General features: G+C 49.4%; 1 protein-coding gene and 1 long non-coding RNA gene across 3 annotated transcripts in view; one reads left to right on the top strand and one right to left on the bottom strand.

Annotated features, from left to right (window-relative positions):
• The window catches only part of LOC141927731 (uncharacterized), a 37,743-nt gene extending 34,886 nt beyond the window's left edge, over nt 1-2,857 (bottom strand). Inside the window, exon 1 of one of the 2 annotated variants that reach the window (XR_012624567.1) lies at nt 2,809-2,857. This is a non-coding gene — a long non-coding RNA (uncharacterized LOC141927731). The remainder of the gene's footprint in view (nt 1-2,808) is intronic. The other variant, XR_012624566.1, reaches the window with a different exon arrangement.
• FGF16 (fibroblast growth factor 16) lies at nt 2,641-13,761 on the top strand. The gene is made up of 3 exons (XM_074834983.1): nt 2,641-2,917; nt 9,005-9,108; nt 13,391-13,761. The coding sequence occupies exons 1-3, from the start codon at nt 2,641-2,643 to the stop codon at nt 13,634-13,636; spliced, it is 627 nt and encodes a 208-aa protein (XP_074691084.1). The 3' UTR covers nt 13,637-13,761.
• Nucleotides 13,762-14,151: the final 390 nt, after the last annotated feature.

Genomic DNA, 14,151 nt, shown 5'->3' with positions numbered 1-14,151 from the left:
TAAGCATGCAGGTTTGTGTTTTTTACTTTATCTTGGATTTTATTGTGGTGTAATCGAACTCTGTTACCTTTTTCAGTATCCTAAGTGTTCCTCTAAGTGCTTGTATGGATTTGGGTTTAAGGATATTGTAACAAATCCAGAGGCTATTGAAGTCAGCGGCAGAAGTCTCTGCAGAGTTTGGTTAGTCCTTTGACGCGGAAACTGTTTTTTCCTCTCTCTTCTTAATACCCCTTGGATCAACCCTCATACATGTTCAGAAATAAGGTGACTGCTATGAACCCAGAGGCAAAACTCACACTTACTTCAGCAAAACCAGGCTTTACAGAAGAGCATATTTGATTGCAGTGGGATCATTCACATATGAATTTCATGCATTATGTTCACAGCATTTACAGGATTATGTCCTTAATAGTAATTCCCCATCTTGGACCTCTGTCATTTTCAGGGCACAGTTTATTTCCCTCATCACACCTGAGTCTCCATATAGATACTACAGAAATAAAACCATAATCTTTGCAGTGGGATGCTTGAACTCCTCAGACAGCGGTATCTCCATGTAACCATACATGATAAACAAACAGCCAACAAACACACTTCTGTAGATTTTACTACCTCTGGAGCAGGCCATGTTTCTATAAAAACCACGGGTTTAGGCTTCATGTCTCAAGTTCTGCATCAAATACACCCCTTTTACAGCCACAGCTCTGACAGGAAAAACCACTCCCACCCCCCATTTAAAAACCAGATTCCTCACCCACTGCAGACACACGTGTGGGTGCTCCATGTCGCAATATCACAATTTCCTTCATATCTTCACAACAGAGCACTGCCCGGGCCTGTGGGGAAAGGAGGCTGCATGCCACGGCCCTTTTAACCCTCCCTTTGGGGTGGATGTGGGGAAAAGCACCTTGCTGTGGGGTAAGACCTCCTGGGGGGAGAAACCCACTGAGGGGGTGTCCACTGTGGGGGAGAGACTCTCTGAGAGGACCTGCTGAGGGGATACCCACCATGGGGAGACTTGCTGAAGGAAGAGACGCCCTGAGGGGAGACCTGCTGAAGGACGATAGCTGCTGAGGGGCCAGACCCTGAGGGGATGCCCACCATGGGGGGGACCCGCTGAGGGGAAGAGACCCACTGAGGGGATATTCACTGGGGGAGAGACCCCACTGAGATGAGACCCATGTGGGGATACGCCGTGGGGGACACCCGCTGAGGTGGGCACGACCAGTACCTCAGTTCTGGACGCTGATACTCCCCGGAGGAGCCGCTGCGGCCCGGGGCGTCTCCAACCGCAGAGCGGGCTGGTGAGCGGGGGGCAATCTGGGGGCTTTGTCTGCGGTTCCCTCCGCCCGTGACGGGGCACGGAGGAGGGCGTGGGCGACACCTCACTTTAGGGACATGAAAGCCCCGGCCGACTCTCCCCAGCCTGCCGGGGCCTCCTCAGCTCCCCGTCGGCGGGACGCGAGGAAGCGGCGGCCGCCCCGGGGCCGGCGGGGCCCTGGCGCGAGCAGCAGCGCCGCCTGGCGGGCAGGGCGGGCAGGGCGGGCGGCGGGGCGCGGGGGGGGCGGCGGCGGCCCTGCCCGCTCTGCCTCCCTCCCTCCCCGGCCTGTCTGCGTTTGTGTGTCCCCCGGCCCGCCCCGCCCGTCTCCCCGAGCCCGTCTCCCCGAGCCCGACTCCGTCTGTCTGCAGCGCGGCCGGCAGCTGCCGTTACAGATACGGTGTCGGCGGGCCGGGGAGAGCGCGGAAACACCTGTTTCCAACATGGGGAAGGTGGGGAGGGAGCCCGCGGCGGGGCCGGGCAGCGCCGCTCGCCCTCCCTCACCTCCCGCCGCCTGTAAACCCGGCCGTAAAGCCCGCGGGATCGCTTTTCAAAAAGATCGCTTTCAGTTTTTACACATTCATCTGAAAAACGCGTCTCGAGCCCTCTCCTCACGTGTTATTTTTTCCACCGTGTCCGGTCGGGGGGGGGGGGGGGGGGGGGTGGGGGCACGGCCGGGGCTGAGGAGGCGGCGGCCCTGACAGACCCGGCGGCCCTGGCAGACCCGGCCCGACCCGCCGCCTCCGTGCCGGGTCTCGGGGGGACGCGGCTGCGGGGGGACGCCCGCCGCGGGGTGACGGGAGAGGGCCGGAGGCTGCCGGCGGGGCGGGGGAGCCGGGCGGGAGCGGCGGGGGCCGGCAGCGCCGCATCCCCGGGTGCGTGCGGGGGCTCCATGATTTCATCGGCGGCTTCGCGGGGACCTGCCAAGAGCTGTTATGCCTCACTGCGATGTGTAGCTTTTTCCTGCCATTTTTTTCATAATAAAAGAGGGAGTGAAGCTGGCTTTTTTTTTTTTTTTTTTAAAGAAAAAAAAAAGCCAAATGGATCAGAGAAGAAGGGGGGAAGAAAAAAAAAAAGCAATAGCCAAAGGGGATGCCAGTGAGGTGTGGCTTGCATTTAAATATCCAATATGTCAATGTAAGGGGAGTGTGTACGTATATAAAGTGCAGTTTGCATCCGAGCGCGGGACACATCCAGCTATGGGAGGCGCGGGCAGCGCGGGGCCGGGCCGGGGCCGGCAGCGCGGGGCCGGGCGGCCGCAGCCCGCGCTCTGAGGGGCCGCTCCGCTCCGCGCCGCTCCGCGCCCGCGGGGCCGCGGCCCCATGGCCGAGGTGGGCGGCTTCCTGGGCGCGCTGGACCCCGACCTGCACGGCTTCCCCCCCGGGCTGGGCGCCGGGCTGCCCCTCGCCGACTCCCCCGGTTTCCTCAACGAGCGCCTGGGGCAGATCGAGGGGCGGCTGCAGCGGGGCTCCCCCACCGACTTCGCTCACCTCAAGGGCATCCTGCGGCGGCGGCAGCTCTACTGCCGCACCGGCTTCCACCTGGAGATCTTCCCCAACGGCACGGTGCAGGGCACCCGGCAGGACCACAGCCGCTTCGGTAAGGGCAGCGGGGGGGGCCGGGCCGGGCGGCTCCGCCGCGGCTGGGTGGGTGCCCGGCCGGCCCGGGAGCAGGTGCCCCGCGTACAGAACTAATTACCCCGCTAATAATATAAATCAGCCCGGGACGGATATAATTAGACTCCTAAACAAATGCGCTCACTCTCCAGCAATGCGGGAGTTTTTATTTCCAATTTCCTACTCTCCCGGCGCTCACCCCTTCTGCAGGTGCACAAAAACGTGCCTTAGGGGGCGGGGGGGTTAAAAAAAAAAATATTTTTTTAAAAAAGTGCGTGTCGGGAGGGTGACCGGCTCTAGCTGTGCCTTTGAAGTTAGCGGTGAGGGAGGCAAAAGAAAAAAGAGCAGGTTGGAAAAACTAATTCCTAGCTTTTTCGTTGTTTCGTTGGAATTTTTTTTTCCTCCTTTTTTTTGGCTTCCACAGATATTTGAGAGCTGATTTCTTTTACTTGCATGAATCTCATTAGAAGAGCGTCTCCCCAAAGCGGGCAGGGATCAGTTGGCTGGATGGGTGTCAGAAGCTCGGTTTGGGGAGGTTGTTGGGAAGGAAAGGGGAAGCTGAAGGGGGGAAAAACCCTTAGGGGACCTCAGAAAGAAAGGAGAAGACGGAACAATAGGCAGAGCACCGTGGATTTACCTTGCTGCCCGGGATACAGCTGGAAGACCGCAGCGCCTGTATCAGTGTCACACAAGAGCAGGGATCTCTAATGAGACTATATGTAATCTTCAAAAAATGCATCCCAAGCCACAGGCGAAGAAGTACAGTAAGTTTGAGCACAGCTAAGAAAAATTCCCGCTACTTCAGCATGTAGTGCAGGTGTCTGTGTAAGCTATCAACAAGTCCCATGTCAGTGATCTCAGCTATGTTGTCAACAGGTTGCAAGAAGTGCTCGCAAGACTTTTTATAGTTTTCAAGTGATTTAACTCCTCGGTGAAAGGAATTTTTTTTTGCCTTTACTTGTTGGCAACTGGTCCTTTCTGATACTTCAGGAACGCTGCTGCTGCTATTGTTGGTAGTGTAAGGCAGGTTTTTGGAACAATTGAAGAAACTTATCTCCGTACTGCGCTTTCCATAAACACCAGGTGTGTGCATAGCATGTCCCTGCCTAAATCAACAAGAAAGTCATAACCCGCGGGTCAGAGTCAGGTACTAATAGGCTTGTGGGGCAAGCATTCTTTAATTACCTCCCAAAAGACACACATCTTTTAACCTTTCATGCTGCAATACATGATGGGTTTCCATGTTAAAGGAAACTGAAAGCAAACCCATGGCATCTGCTTGGTTTTAGTTCAATCTGCCACGTAGTATTTCTATCAGTTCTTTTTACTTATCTTTATACAAGTAAACATCCAGTTTCAAAGGGCAGCATTTGTCTCAATTACATTTTTTATAAAGATTGTGTAAAAGAAGTGTATTTCCAAACAAACTTTGGAAAAATGTGCTAAATGGACGAAAACTTTTCATGAATTTTGCTTAAGCTTAAATCACACAGTGTGTTCAATAAATCGAAACATTGGCATTCCCTAAGTGTTTTAGCAGTCAGCATCCAGCTACGTAAACTAGACCAGACTTCAGATATAAAATATTATAGTTTTCTGCTTCAGGGTTTTCCCAGAGGCAGTGTAAAATAAATAGTTATTTGTTGTAATTGCAAGACAAAGCCCCAGAGGATTAGACTGGAATCCTCGTGTTCAGATAAAGTTGGACTAAACCTCGCTTCAGCAGGGACTCAAAGCAATAACGTATTGGCACACAGTATTCACCATCTGCATTCAGTAGCCATGAATATTTAAATTCCAATGTTACTGGTATGGTTTGTATTAGGATGTCATGTATCAATGCATTCCTAAATTTTGCATGCAGCAGTCAGAAAGCAGTAACTTATTACAGAAATAGGCAGCCTGAGCAATTCTGGGGAACTACAAAACTGGTGAGGGATACAGAGCTAGACGAGGGTTGCAGGGTAGCAGTTTAAAGCTGCCTTAAATCTAGAGGCATCTGGGGAAATACTTAGAAATTCAGTATGGTGGTTTGGTAGATCAAGCCCACGTGGCTGGAAGGTGCTCCCTGATACCATGAGCTGATAAGTAATGTGCTCATGGATGGCTGCGACACCACAGCAGATGCAGATGGCATATAGAGTAGAACCAGACTTTGCATCCCTTAATACTGTTCAGGAAGAGGCAGACAGTATCTGCACCCTTGCATGCACAGCCATCCCAAAAGCTACCAGATGGGCAAGACATCCAAGTCTTCCAGAGAGGAAAATAAAGAGCCAAAGCCCGGGTGTTGCAGAACATATTACCAAGGTCCTAACAGCGAGGGCTACAGGGAAGGATTCTTTTGTACCACAGCATTCAGGGGATGTGACGATAGGACACAGGGGAGGTAGCAGCATCACCTACCCACACTGCCTGAGCAATCACAGTAACTATTCCCTCTCATTGGTTGAGGTCTGGAGCATTCCTAAATCACACCTGTCTTCTGGAACACAGTATTTAATACTTGTAAAAATAGAGATTCATGCAAGAACAATGTGGCGCAGCTTATTTTTCCTAGAGGAAACAGGCTTAACACAAAATTTGGTGAAGCCCTCCAGCATCGCTGGAAAAAGGCTGATTCTCACACTAGGGAAGTGCCCAAGTTCACTCTCTGAACTGGCAGCTCGGCCTAAGGAATCCCAGAAAAAATAAAAGTGTTTTCAAAAATGTATCTGTTCTCATTCTCACTGCATCTGCTAAGAACCTTCCTGTACAAAGAAATAAAGGACGGTCAAAATCTGGAGGGAGTTTGGACTGACATTAGCCTCCCTGTGAGAATCCATCTCAGAATGAAACAGAGAGAAATTTGCCAGGAAAATCAATGCCAGGAGGAATTGCTCCTTTTCTGCCTCATGTCTGTTTTACAGCAGCGTTAAACAAGTGACACAACGGTGCTACTCTCAACTGAAAGTGAGGAGATAAAAAGGCCTTGAGTTTGTACTGCAGACTAATAAAGGCAGCAAATGAAGCTCTTCTTGGGTACGAACCCTGCTAATGGATCTGTAACAGAGTCTCCTAGAGAAGCTGATGAAACCTCCAGAGAAAGTTTTGCTGTAGATTTTGACATTCAGACTGTAGTGCACCTGTTGCTGAACAGTTGTTGAGGTTTTTAGCCGAAGCTTTAGGTTTGTAGCCATTAATACAACATCTGATGTTTCTGTACCCCTGCTCCTGAATATAGTCATGTAAGAAGAGACAGGTGCAAGGAGCTGAATTGTTCTTTGAGGGATGGTTTATAGTAAGACCAGAGTGTGTGGGTCCAGCCATGGCAAAGCTCGGGTGATTATTCCATGCTTTGGTGGTAAATCAATCCAGTCAGAGTCTTAATCAAATCTCTTCAAATATTATCTAGAAAGGCTCAAGGAACAAACAGAATGAATAATCAAAGCAAGAAAAGAGAGGCAAGTCCTGGGGTAAAGAAAAGAGAAAAAGGAAAAAGGGGAAAAAAAGAAAGCATGTTCTACCACAAAAACACACCGCTACAATTGGAAAGAAAATTCTTGAGCTGGCCCCAGTGGCCACTCCCTCTGCTGCTGGAGATCAGATGTACAAAGCTGCAATTTTGTCTAGCAATTGGAGTGAGTTAAGGACAGGATGGATATCCGCCCACATTTTTTCAGCCTTCACTCTGTCTCCTGACTTTTGTGGGTTTAAGTTACGTTCTTAATGCTGTTTCAACATAGTCGTCTTCCGTGCACGTCTCTAAGTGCCAATCAAAGATCAGAAAAGGGGACTATTGCAAGGGACGCTGTCAGAAGAGATTGTCATGGGCACACCTTGAAGAAATTTCGTTTGCAAAACCAGCAAGTTTTTACCCAATCTGCACCAGATGAGGGGTGTCTCACTCACCCACTCAGAGAGGGAAGATGCTAATGCTCCTCCTGGGTTGCTCCTTACCAGGGCTTTGGAGACCTGGGTTCATGTTACACGTACACAGTGTGCTTGTCAGTATACTCAAGAAAAGCTCTCAGTTGCCTTACCTCAGACATCCCTTGGTTTCTAAACAGGACCAGCAATGTTTTCCTGCTTCCCAGGGGTGGCAGAAGACAAGTAAGATATATGCTGGTGCTGAGGACTGTGTTTGTACCTACAGGAAAGTTGATTTACTGTTCTCCAGTTATCGGGTATTTTTCACTTGAACATCCACTTGTTTCCAGCCTGGGAAAGACTCCCCTGTTTCCAGGCATCCCTGTACTCCTTTCCCCCCATATTAATTTTTACACTCTCTATGCTAAGCATATTTCAGCCTGGAAAACGTCTGCACTGGTCCATAAAGCATGTTCTCTGTTGTTTGCTTGAGACAAACAGGGAAGGAATTGCTCCTCCCAAGTCCGTATTTCATCTCCCCCTGCCCCCAGCACCCGCTGGCTGCAGGCAGGGCTGGATTCGATGCACAAGCCCAGGTGTAGGCAGGGCAAAAGGAGGACAAAAAGTCTGATATAAGGTAGGAAGAGCCAACTTAGCTGCCAGCAACTGACTGATGAGTCTGTGCTGAGCAAAGTGAGAGAGAGGTGTCCGTGGCTCTCTGATCTGTCCTGTATTTAGGCAGTGATGCAGTTATCAGTTATTACATCCATGCCTGGCCGAGCAGAAGACACGTGCCCCAAGCTGAGGGGTGACCAGGAGCTGTGACTGCCACTGAAGTCAGCTGGCTCAGGTGGCTCCTCATCACGTGGTGATTTTACTGAAGGCATATTTTAAGAGGAGCTCTGGGAGGTAACCTGATCAGAGTGGCAATTGCTCAGGACTGGACATTTTGCGAGCTATATTAAGAGACCTGGAGCCACGCTAAAGGTTAGAGCAACTTTGTCCTCCTGTCAGTGGAGACATCTTGTCCAGTCATCAGATGGGATGGTGAAAACCCTCTTCCTTCCTCTGCTGCTACCTCCCAGCTAATTAATTCAGCACTGGACGCGGTAAAGACTGCCCGTGGCCTCTAGCTGGGGAGCGTGTGACATCCAGAGCCTAACAAAGCCCTACTAATGCCTTCAGGAGGTTTTCCTGTGAAGTTCGAAGGTCTCCACCACTTGTGATGTTGGCTTTGTTCAGACCAGTTAAAAACACACCTACTTGGGGGCTGTTTGTTTTTAAGTGCTTCACCAAGGGTTCTCCAATTACAAGTCTTTCCTCCATCAAAACAGCTGCTGTCCCCCTTACCGGCAGTGGGGGTGCAGCAGGCAGCACAGCAGACCCCGCTAATTTCTTTGCCAGAGGAAGTGAGGCAGCCCCTCATTACTTAAATATCTGACGCCATTGTTGTAGACTGAAGCCCACGGGTAAAATGGTTGTGCTCACAGGGCCGGGGATGGCTGGGACAGATGCTGCTGGACTGGGAAGGGGCTGGCACGAAGCTGGAGCAGGCAGCAGGACATATGGGGCAGGAGGGGGTTTCTGGCAGTAACAGTGGCAGGGAGTGACAGAGGAAGGACCAGCAGCTCCCTGGCTCTGAAGGCATTTCTACTGGCATACATTTGAAGTTGGATTTTATCCCTGGAGCTTGTATATACATTTGGGGGAGCAAGTACCCCCCACTGGAGTGCCAGCATGAAGACAGCCCTCACAGACATCTCTTCTAGTGCTTTTTACTTACTTTTATTGAACTCATCACTTCAAAACATGTGGGACTATCATCTCAAACCAGGAGCCCCATGGTGGCAAAAATCACTCTCCTTTTGGTGAAGAATAAAACCCAGCATGGAACAGCCTTCTGATATTTCTAGTGGGCCAGGCACAAGTTTCATCTGTTGTCTTGGTGATAATTCAAAACAACAAAACCTAGCAAACCTCATTAGCAAAGGTAATTCCTCTTGGGCAAGTCAAATTTGCAATGCTGGGGAGAAGCCTAGAGTGGAAATTGGAAGATTGCACGCATGTGGGACTATAGGTTTAAGAACTGTGTTGTTATAAATAAGGAAGACAGGGTCTGTAGTAAGTTCTGCAAAGGTTGGGAAAGGCTGGTTCACATTTGTCACTGGAGCATAGTGTTGGTTTTATTCTCTGTATGATTTGGACTTCTTTTCTGTTTTAGGGATTTTGGAGTTTATTAGCCTGGCAGTGGGGCTGGTGAGCATCCGTGGGGTGGACTCAGGACTCTACCTCGGCATGAACGAGAGAGGCGAGCTGTATGGGTCGGTAAGTTTAAGGGTTTGTGCCGATTACAACACTATATAACATACAAGCAATGCAGACTGCGGGGCCTCATTGGTGTCACGAGTTGTGCGTGTCACAGGCCTCCGAAGTCCTTGGGCTGCCACATACCTCCATCCTACCCGTGATACTGCTGTTGTTACGACATAAATGATATATATGAAATAGGGTTGCAGAGGGAGGATACGCTCGTGCAGTGAGAGCCCATGGTGGTGCCAGCCCCAGTCAGCGCTTGGGGCAGTGCCTGAGGAGCTGGGGGGCTTATCGAGCTTTTGCCTTGCAGAAACAGTGTGGCAACGGTCAACTAAAGGCAGGGGGGAAATTTAGCATAAAACCAGGGGCTTTTTGTGTGTTTTCATTGCCTGGGAACACATCAATTTTCTTCTCTGCATGGTCAGGACCTGCACCTATCTGCAGATTTTGTGTTATAGCCCTTTAACTAACAGAAGCTGAAGTTGTAGAGAATGTTACAATAAAATAACACTCAGACCACAACTCCTTTTAGGACTTAGGGGGGGTTGCTCGTTATTTTCTAGAAGTGCCCTTTTCAGACTAAAATTTTCTGTTTTGCCAAAAACCAAGTGTAAACCCCTTGTTAGTTTCTCACTCCACACAAACTCCTGAATACCTATAGACTCTTCCTAACATCACATATAGCAGATTCTGCCTCATCCTGTGCTGCTGTAGGACAGAGAAAGCAGAAGACACCCCATTTCCAGTCCAGGCTCAGGTTTCTGGTGGCAGCTTGTGAGTTTCTCATTTGCTCCCTTGATTTGGGCCATGCCCTTAGAGCCGTGACTCACGGGTTGCACTGCCACAGCTGGGACCAGCTCAGGTCCACCTCGCTGCTTGTCTGCCCAATGTTACCGAACCTGCACCATCCTGTAAACCATTTTGAACATGGGCAGGTGCTCTGATGAGCCAGCCCCAAAAAGAGAGTGTGTATCAGGGTTTTGCTGGATGAAACACCCACACACAGATCGAACGCTTCTGCAAAGCTCAGCCGGGATGGTGTGGAAAGGGTGTTGTGAAGAGCTTTGGCATCATGGATAAAGTCTCCCATCAACCTGAAGAGATCTGGGCTCTCCTCTGCTTCATTCTATTTAATTAAGTGTTAAGACTTGCAGTCAAAATGTCAGGTCTTAACAACTGGGCAGAGGTGCTTCCTACAGGTTAATTTAACTCAATTCCTAATTATTTAACTCAATATAAAATAGTTATTTCTAGTTAGCTAGAAGAATCACTTCTATTTTAAAATATTGATTGCATTCTAGGTAGCCATTTTTAAGTTTCCTTTTCTGTAGCTGCTGCACTGTATTGGTGCTTTTTCTTCAGATACCCCATTGCCTTTAATTCATCCCATCACCTGTGTGTGATTTTTTAAATGCCTGTTTCTAGATCACAGCACTACTGTATGTGAGGATACTGATTTTTAAGGATGGATCACAGTAAATTTAAAATGAAATAAAATAAACCAGTTTTAAATCAAAGCGGAAGACACATAATTCCTCTAACCAAATCAGATCAATCTCACAGCGTTGAATTAATGTACTCTGCATATAGAGGAGCCTTCAGAAAACCTTTACTTCGAAAACAGTAACACTAAACCACGAATTTCCATCATCTTTTCTTCTCCCATTCCCCCATCTGGGACTGCCACAGACCCTTTCACTATTTAAGATGCAGTTACTGATGTTTATATGCATAGATAACTGCTCTTCTTCCACTTTGTTTCTATAACAACGTCTACCCTAAACAAAAGTTAGAGGCAGCAGTTAAATTACAAATGTTCAAGACAGATAAAAAGTAAAATCACCAGGATTCTGTAAAACACAAAATAATCTTAAAGCACACTTCAGAAAGCAGGGCTGGAGCCTACACCCGCGCAGCAGCACCTCTCCTGTCAAACCCTGAGGCTCTCAGCAGCTCCTGGAGTTGCAGCTTTTACACGTGCCTGCTGAAAAGGAGGACACAAGCCTGCATATTCCCTTCCGTGCTTTCAAACCCTGCAGCTCTGATTATGAATCAACAGTTTCATGATGGGTTAATTAAATTCTAGGGCCTATGTTCATGTTACGACACAGAAACAAAAATAGGATAACGTTTTACAGCACATCATCACATTTTACAATACTTCATCTGGCAACAGAATTGACCTGAAGACATAATCATGGGACTTTTCTCTCTGTCGTTGCATCTTGCACACCAGACAATACGCTGCAGGGACGCAGTCAAACTGCTGATCCAAAAGTCACGAGCCAGGTCCCCAAATGACCCTAGAGTTTTAAAATCTGGGATACGTGGGTTGTACAATGATGGCTTTTTGAAATCGAAAGCCACTACAGTATTCTTAATTAAAGGTCCATAAAATAGTGCCTAACAACAGCATTAGCATTACAATGGTATTTTAGGAGATGACAGTACAGCGGTATTTTTAAATTTTCAGCAAGTTGATTATTTCCCTCTGTGCCAATTTTGGCTGATCTGTGTGTTGATGTAGCCAGAGCCAGCCATCCCCACAGTGACACGTGGAGTCCCCTCGGGACAGGCAGCTTTTTTGCTGTCCCTGTTAACCTTGTACTAATGTTTCTGTTAAGCTTTCCACTGATTTCAGAAACGCAACTAATACTTAGAGCAGAAAAATCGCAGGCAGCACCTTCATCCTGCCTGTCTAGTGTCAGGCTCAGTGGGGACATCCCGGGGCTTGGAAAGAAATAAATCGCGCCTTGCAGAGTCACCCCGGACTCTCCAAACATTTTACACAAACTCTGTACCTCCAGACAGCCCGGTGAAGAGCACGTAAACTGGGGCGGAGCAGCAGCGTGTGAGTTCAGCCGGTCAGCAGTTCCCAACGTATTCCAAGTAAATGGCATCCTACAGGAAGAAAAAAAATGTCTGTATTTATTGATGGATCTGGGAGTAGAAACCCACGGTTCCCGTTTCCCCAGGTCTCAGATGGCAAGGGCTGTGGCTTAGGCTTTTTTAGGGCTCACAACTCACCTCCGGGTTTATTTAATTAGCAGCAAAACATTCAAAACAGGTTCTAAGTGCAGGTGAGCTCCTGGATCGTATTACAAAACATCTACTGCAGTTAATAACATTTACTTAGCACTCCGTGTGCTGTAGATAAGACACATTCTCTACCTGAATAGTTTACAGTGTAGGTAGTGTTTGCAATATTCTAGCATCCTACGTTTGTAGACTGCCTTTCATCTGAAAGGACTCCCACGTCCCCCCTGCACCCCCGCCACGGGATGGGATGGGATGGCGGGTCCCTCTGCGGCACGGCGTGGCAGCACTGGCAAAGCCACCAACGGGTGGTGGGGACAGGGGGACAGCCCCGCTCCTCACTGTGGCTGGGCACGTCCCTTTAGCTGGCATGGGGGAGGCAGAGGGAGCGACGGGCATGAAGCTGCCATCGAACAGTTGCTACTGACAGTCCTTGGCCGGAAGGGTTGGGGGGAAAGGCTGGTTGTGGTGGCGGGGACACCAGTGTCATCCGTCCCCCCGGCCCAGTGCGGGATGCACCAGCCATTGGCTGGCACATGCTCATCACATCACCTATCGCTGCCGTAAATCTTCCCTGGGGTTAGACATCCCCGCAGCGCTGCTCCCCATCCAGACCTCCCTGGGTCTTGGTATGGCCTCACATCACAGCTCTCTGGTGCTTCAGAAGATGAAAGGCCTGAGGAATGCTTTCATTCCCCTTGCAGTGTATACTATTTATGTGCCTTGAACTTTCAAAGCGGTGCTTGCTCCTGTTTAAACGTTTCAGATGCTCTGCCTGCTGCTTCTCCCGGGGTTGCCTCTCACCTAAGAGAGCAGTGTTGGTGTGTGTGAGGTACCCGCGGACGTGGCCGCGGGTGGGCAGCCCTCTGCCCAGGACACGGCCCTGCCAGGCAGCACAGCCACCCCAGCAAGCTCCAAACTCACGCCCTGATCACAAAGTCAGATTTAGAGTTTTGCTACGGCCCTGGTTTATTTCTTTATAGGTCACCTTTGCAAAACACACACCCACCTTCTCCTCCTCCTTTTGTCTCCTTCCTCTTCAGCTGCAGAAGTCCTGGTTTGTACAGCTTGTGCCCATTTCCAGCTGTCACTCAGGGGAAGCATTCCCCGGCAGCTCAGTCCCTGTCCTCAGGGCAGCCAGGAGAAGGTAGCTGGGAAAATTGTAAGAAAATAAAGGGAAGGAAGGAGGAAAAGATTTATTTTTTTATTTTTCACACAAATGTCTTCTTCTTCCCCTCCCGCCTCTGCCCCAACGCAGAAGAAGCTCACACGGGAGTGCGTTTTCCGCGAGCAGTTTGAAGAGAACTGGTACAACACGTACGCCTCGACCCTCTACAAGCACCCCGACTCGGAGAGGCATTACTACGTGGCTCTGAACAAGGACGGCTCCCCCCGAGAGGGGTACAGGACTAAGAGACATCAAAAATTCACTCATTTTTTACCCAGGCCTGTGGACCCTGCCAAAATACCTGCGATGTACAGAGACCTCTTTCACTACAGGTGATGTTTCCTGCAGCTGCCCCATCAGTGTACATACTTGGGCTCCCAAGCTTTTTCCCAGAGCACTATATTAATAGTCATTCCATCATTCCTGTAAGCGTAGATGACGTAGGAAAGCACTTACATTGAATTCAGACACTGCTGTTCCTCCTTGTTTCAAGTGTATATCAAACCTGGGTTATTTATGGGGGTGGGGGTAGGGGAAGGGAGGGAACCCTACATATAATCTTTCATTTTCATTCACTTTCTTTACCCGGTTGCTACAAGAGAGGCCAAATATTCAATGTTATGGTTGCTTAAAGGAACAAGCAGGCGAGCAAACCTGATCACCAGGGGGGGAAAAAAATCTTAAAATGAAGAGAAGGAAAGAAAACAAGAGACCACAGGAACTGCTGCAGATGCTGCTGCTAAGCTCGGGATGGTTACCTGCTAAGAAAAAGCCTTTAAAATGGTACCCTGCTTAAGCAGCCATGGAGTTTGCTACATGGATGATGCTACATGGACTGGTCCTGATGTGTG

Source organism: Strix aluco, chromosome 10 (assembly GCF_031877795.1).
Source record: "Strix aluco isolate bStrAlu1 chromosome 10, bStrAlu1.hap1, whole genome shotgun sequence".
Taxonomy (NCBI): domain Eukaryota; kingdom Metazoa; phylum Chordata; class Aves; order Strigiformes; family Strigidae; genus Strix; species Strix aluco.
The sequence above is the reverse complement of the archived record's forward strand: the minus strand, read 5'-3'. Positions and strand labels throughout refer to the sequence as shown.

What these genes read in the sequence shown, in the direction of transcription:
- FGF16 (XM_074834983.1), top strand. Translation starts at nt 2,641, where the DNA reads ATGGCCGAGGTGGGCGGCTTCCTGGGCGCGCTGGACCCCGACCTGCAC. An exon ending in GCAGGACCACAGCCGCTTCG is followed by an intron (nt 2,918 to 9,004) that starts GTAAGGGCAGCG and finishes TTTCTGTTTTAG; the next exon opens with GGATTTTGGAGTTTATTAGC. An exon ending in GAGGCGAGCTGTATGGGTCG is followed by an intron (nt 9,109 to 13,390) that starts GTAAGTTTAAGG and finishes GCCCCAACGCAG; the next exon opens with AAGAAGCTCACACGGGAGTG.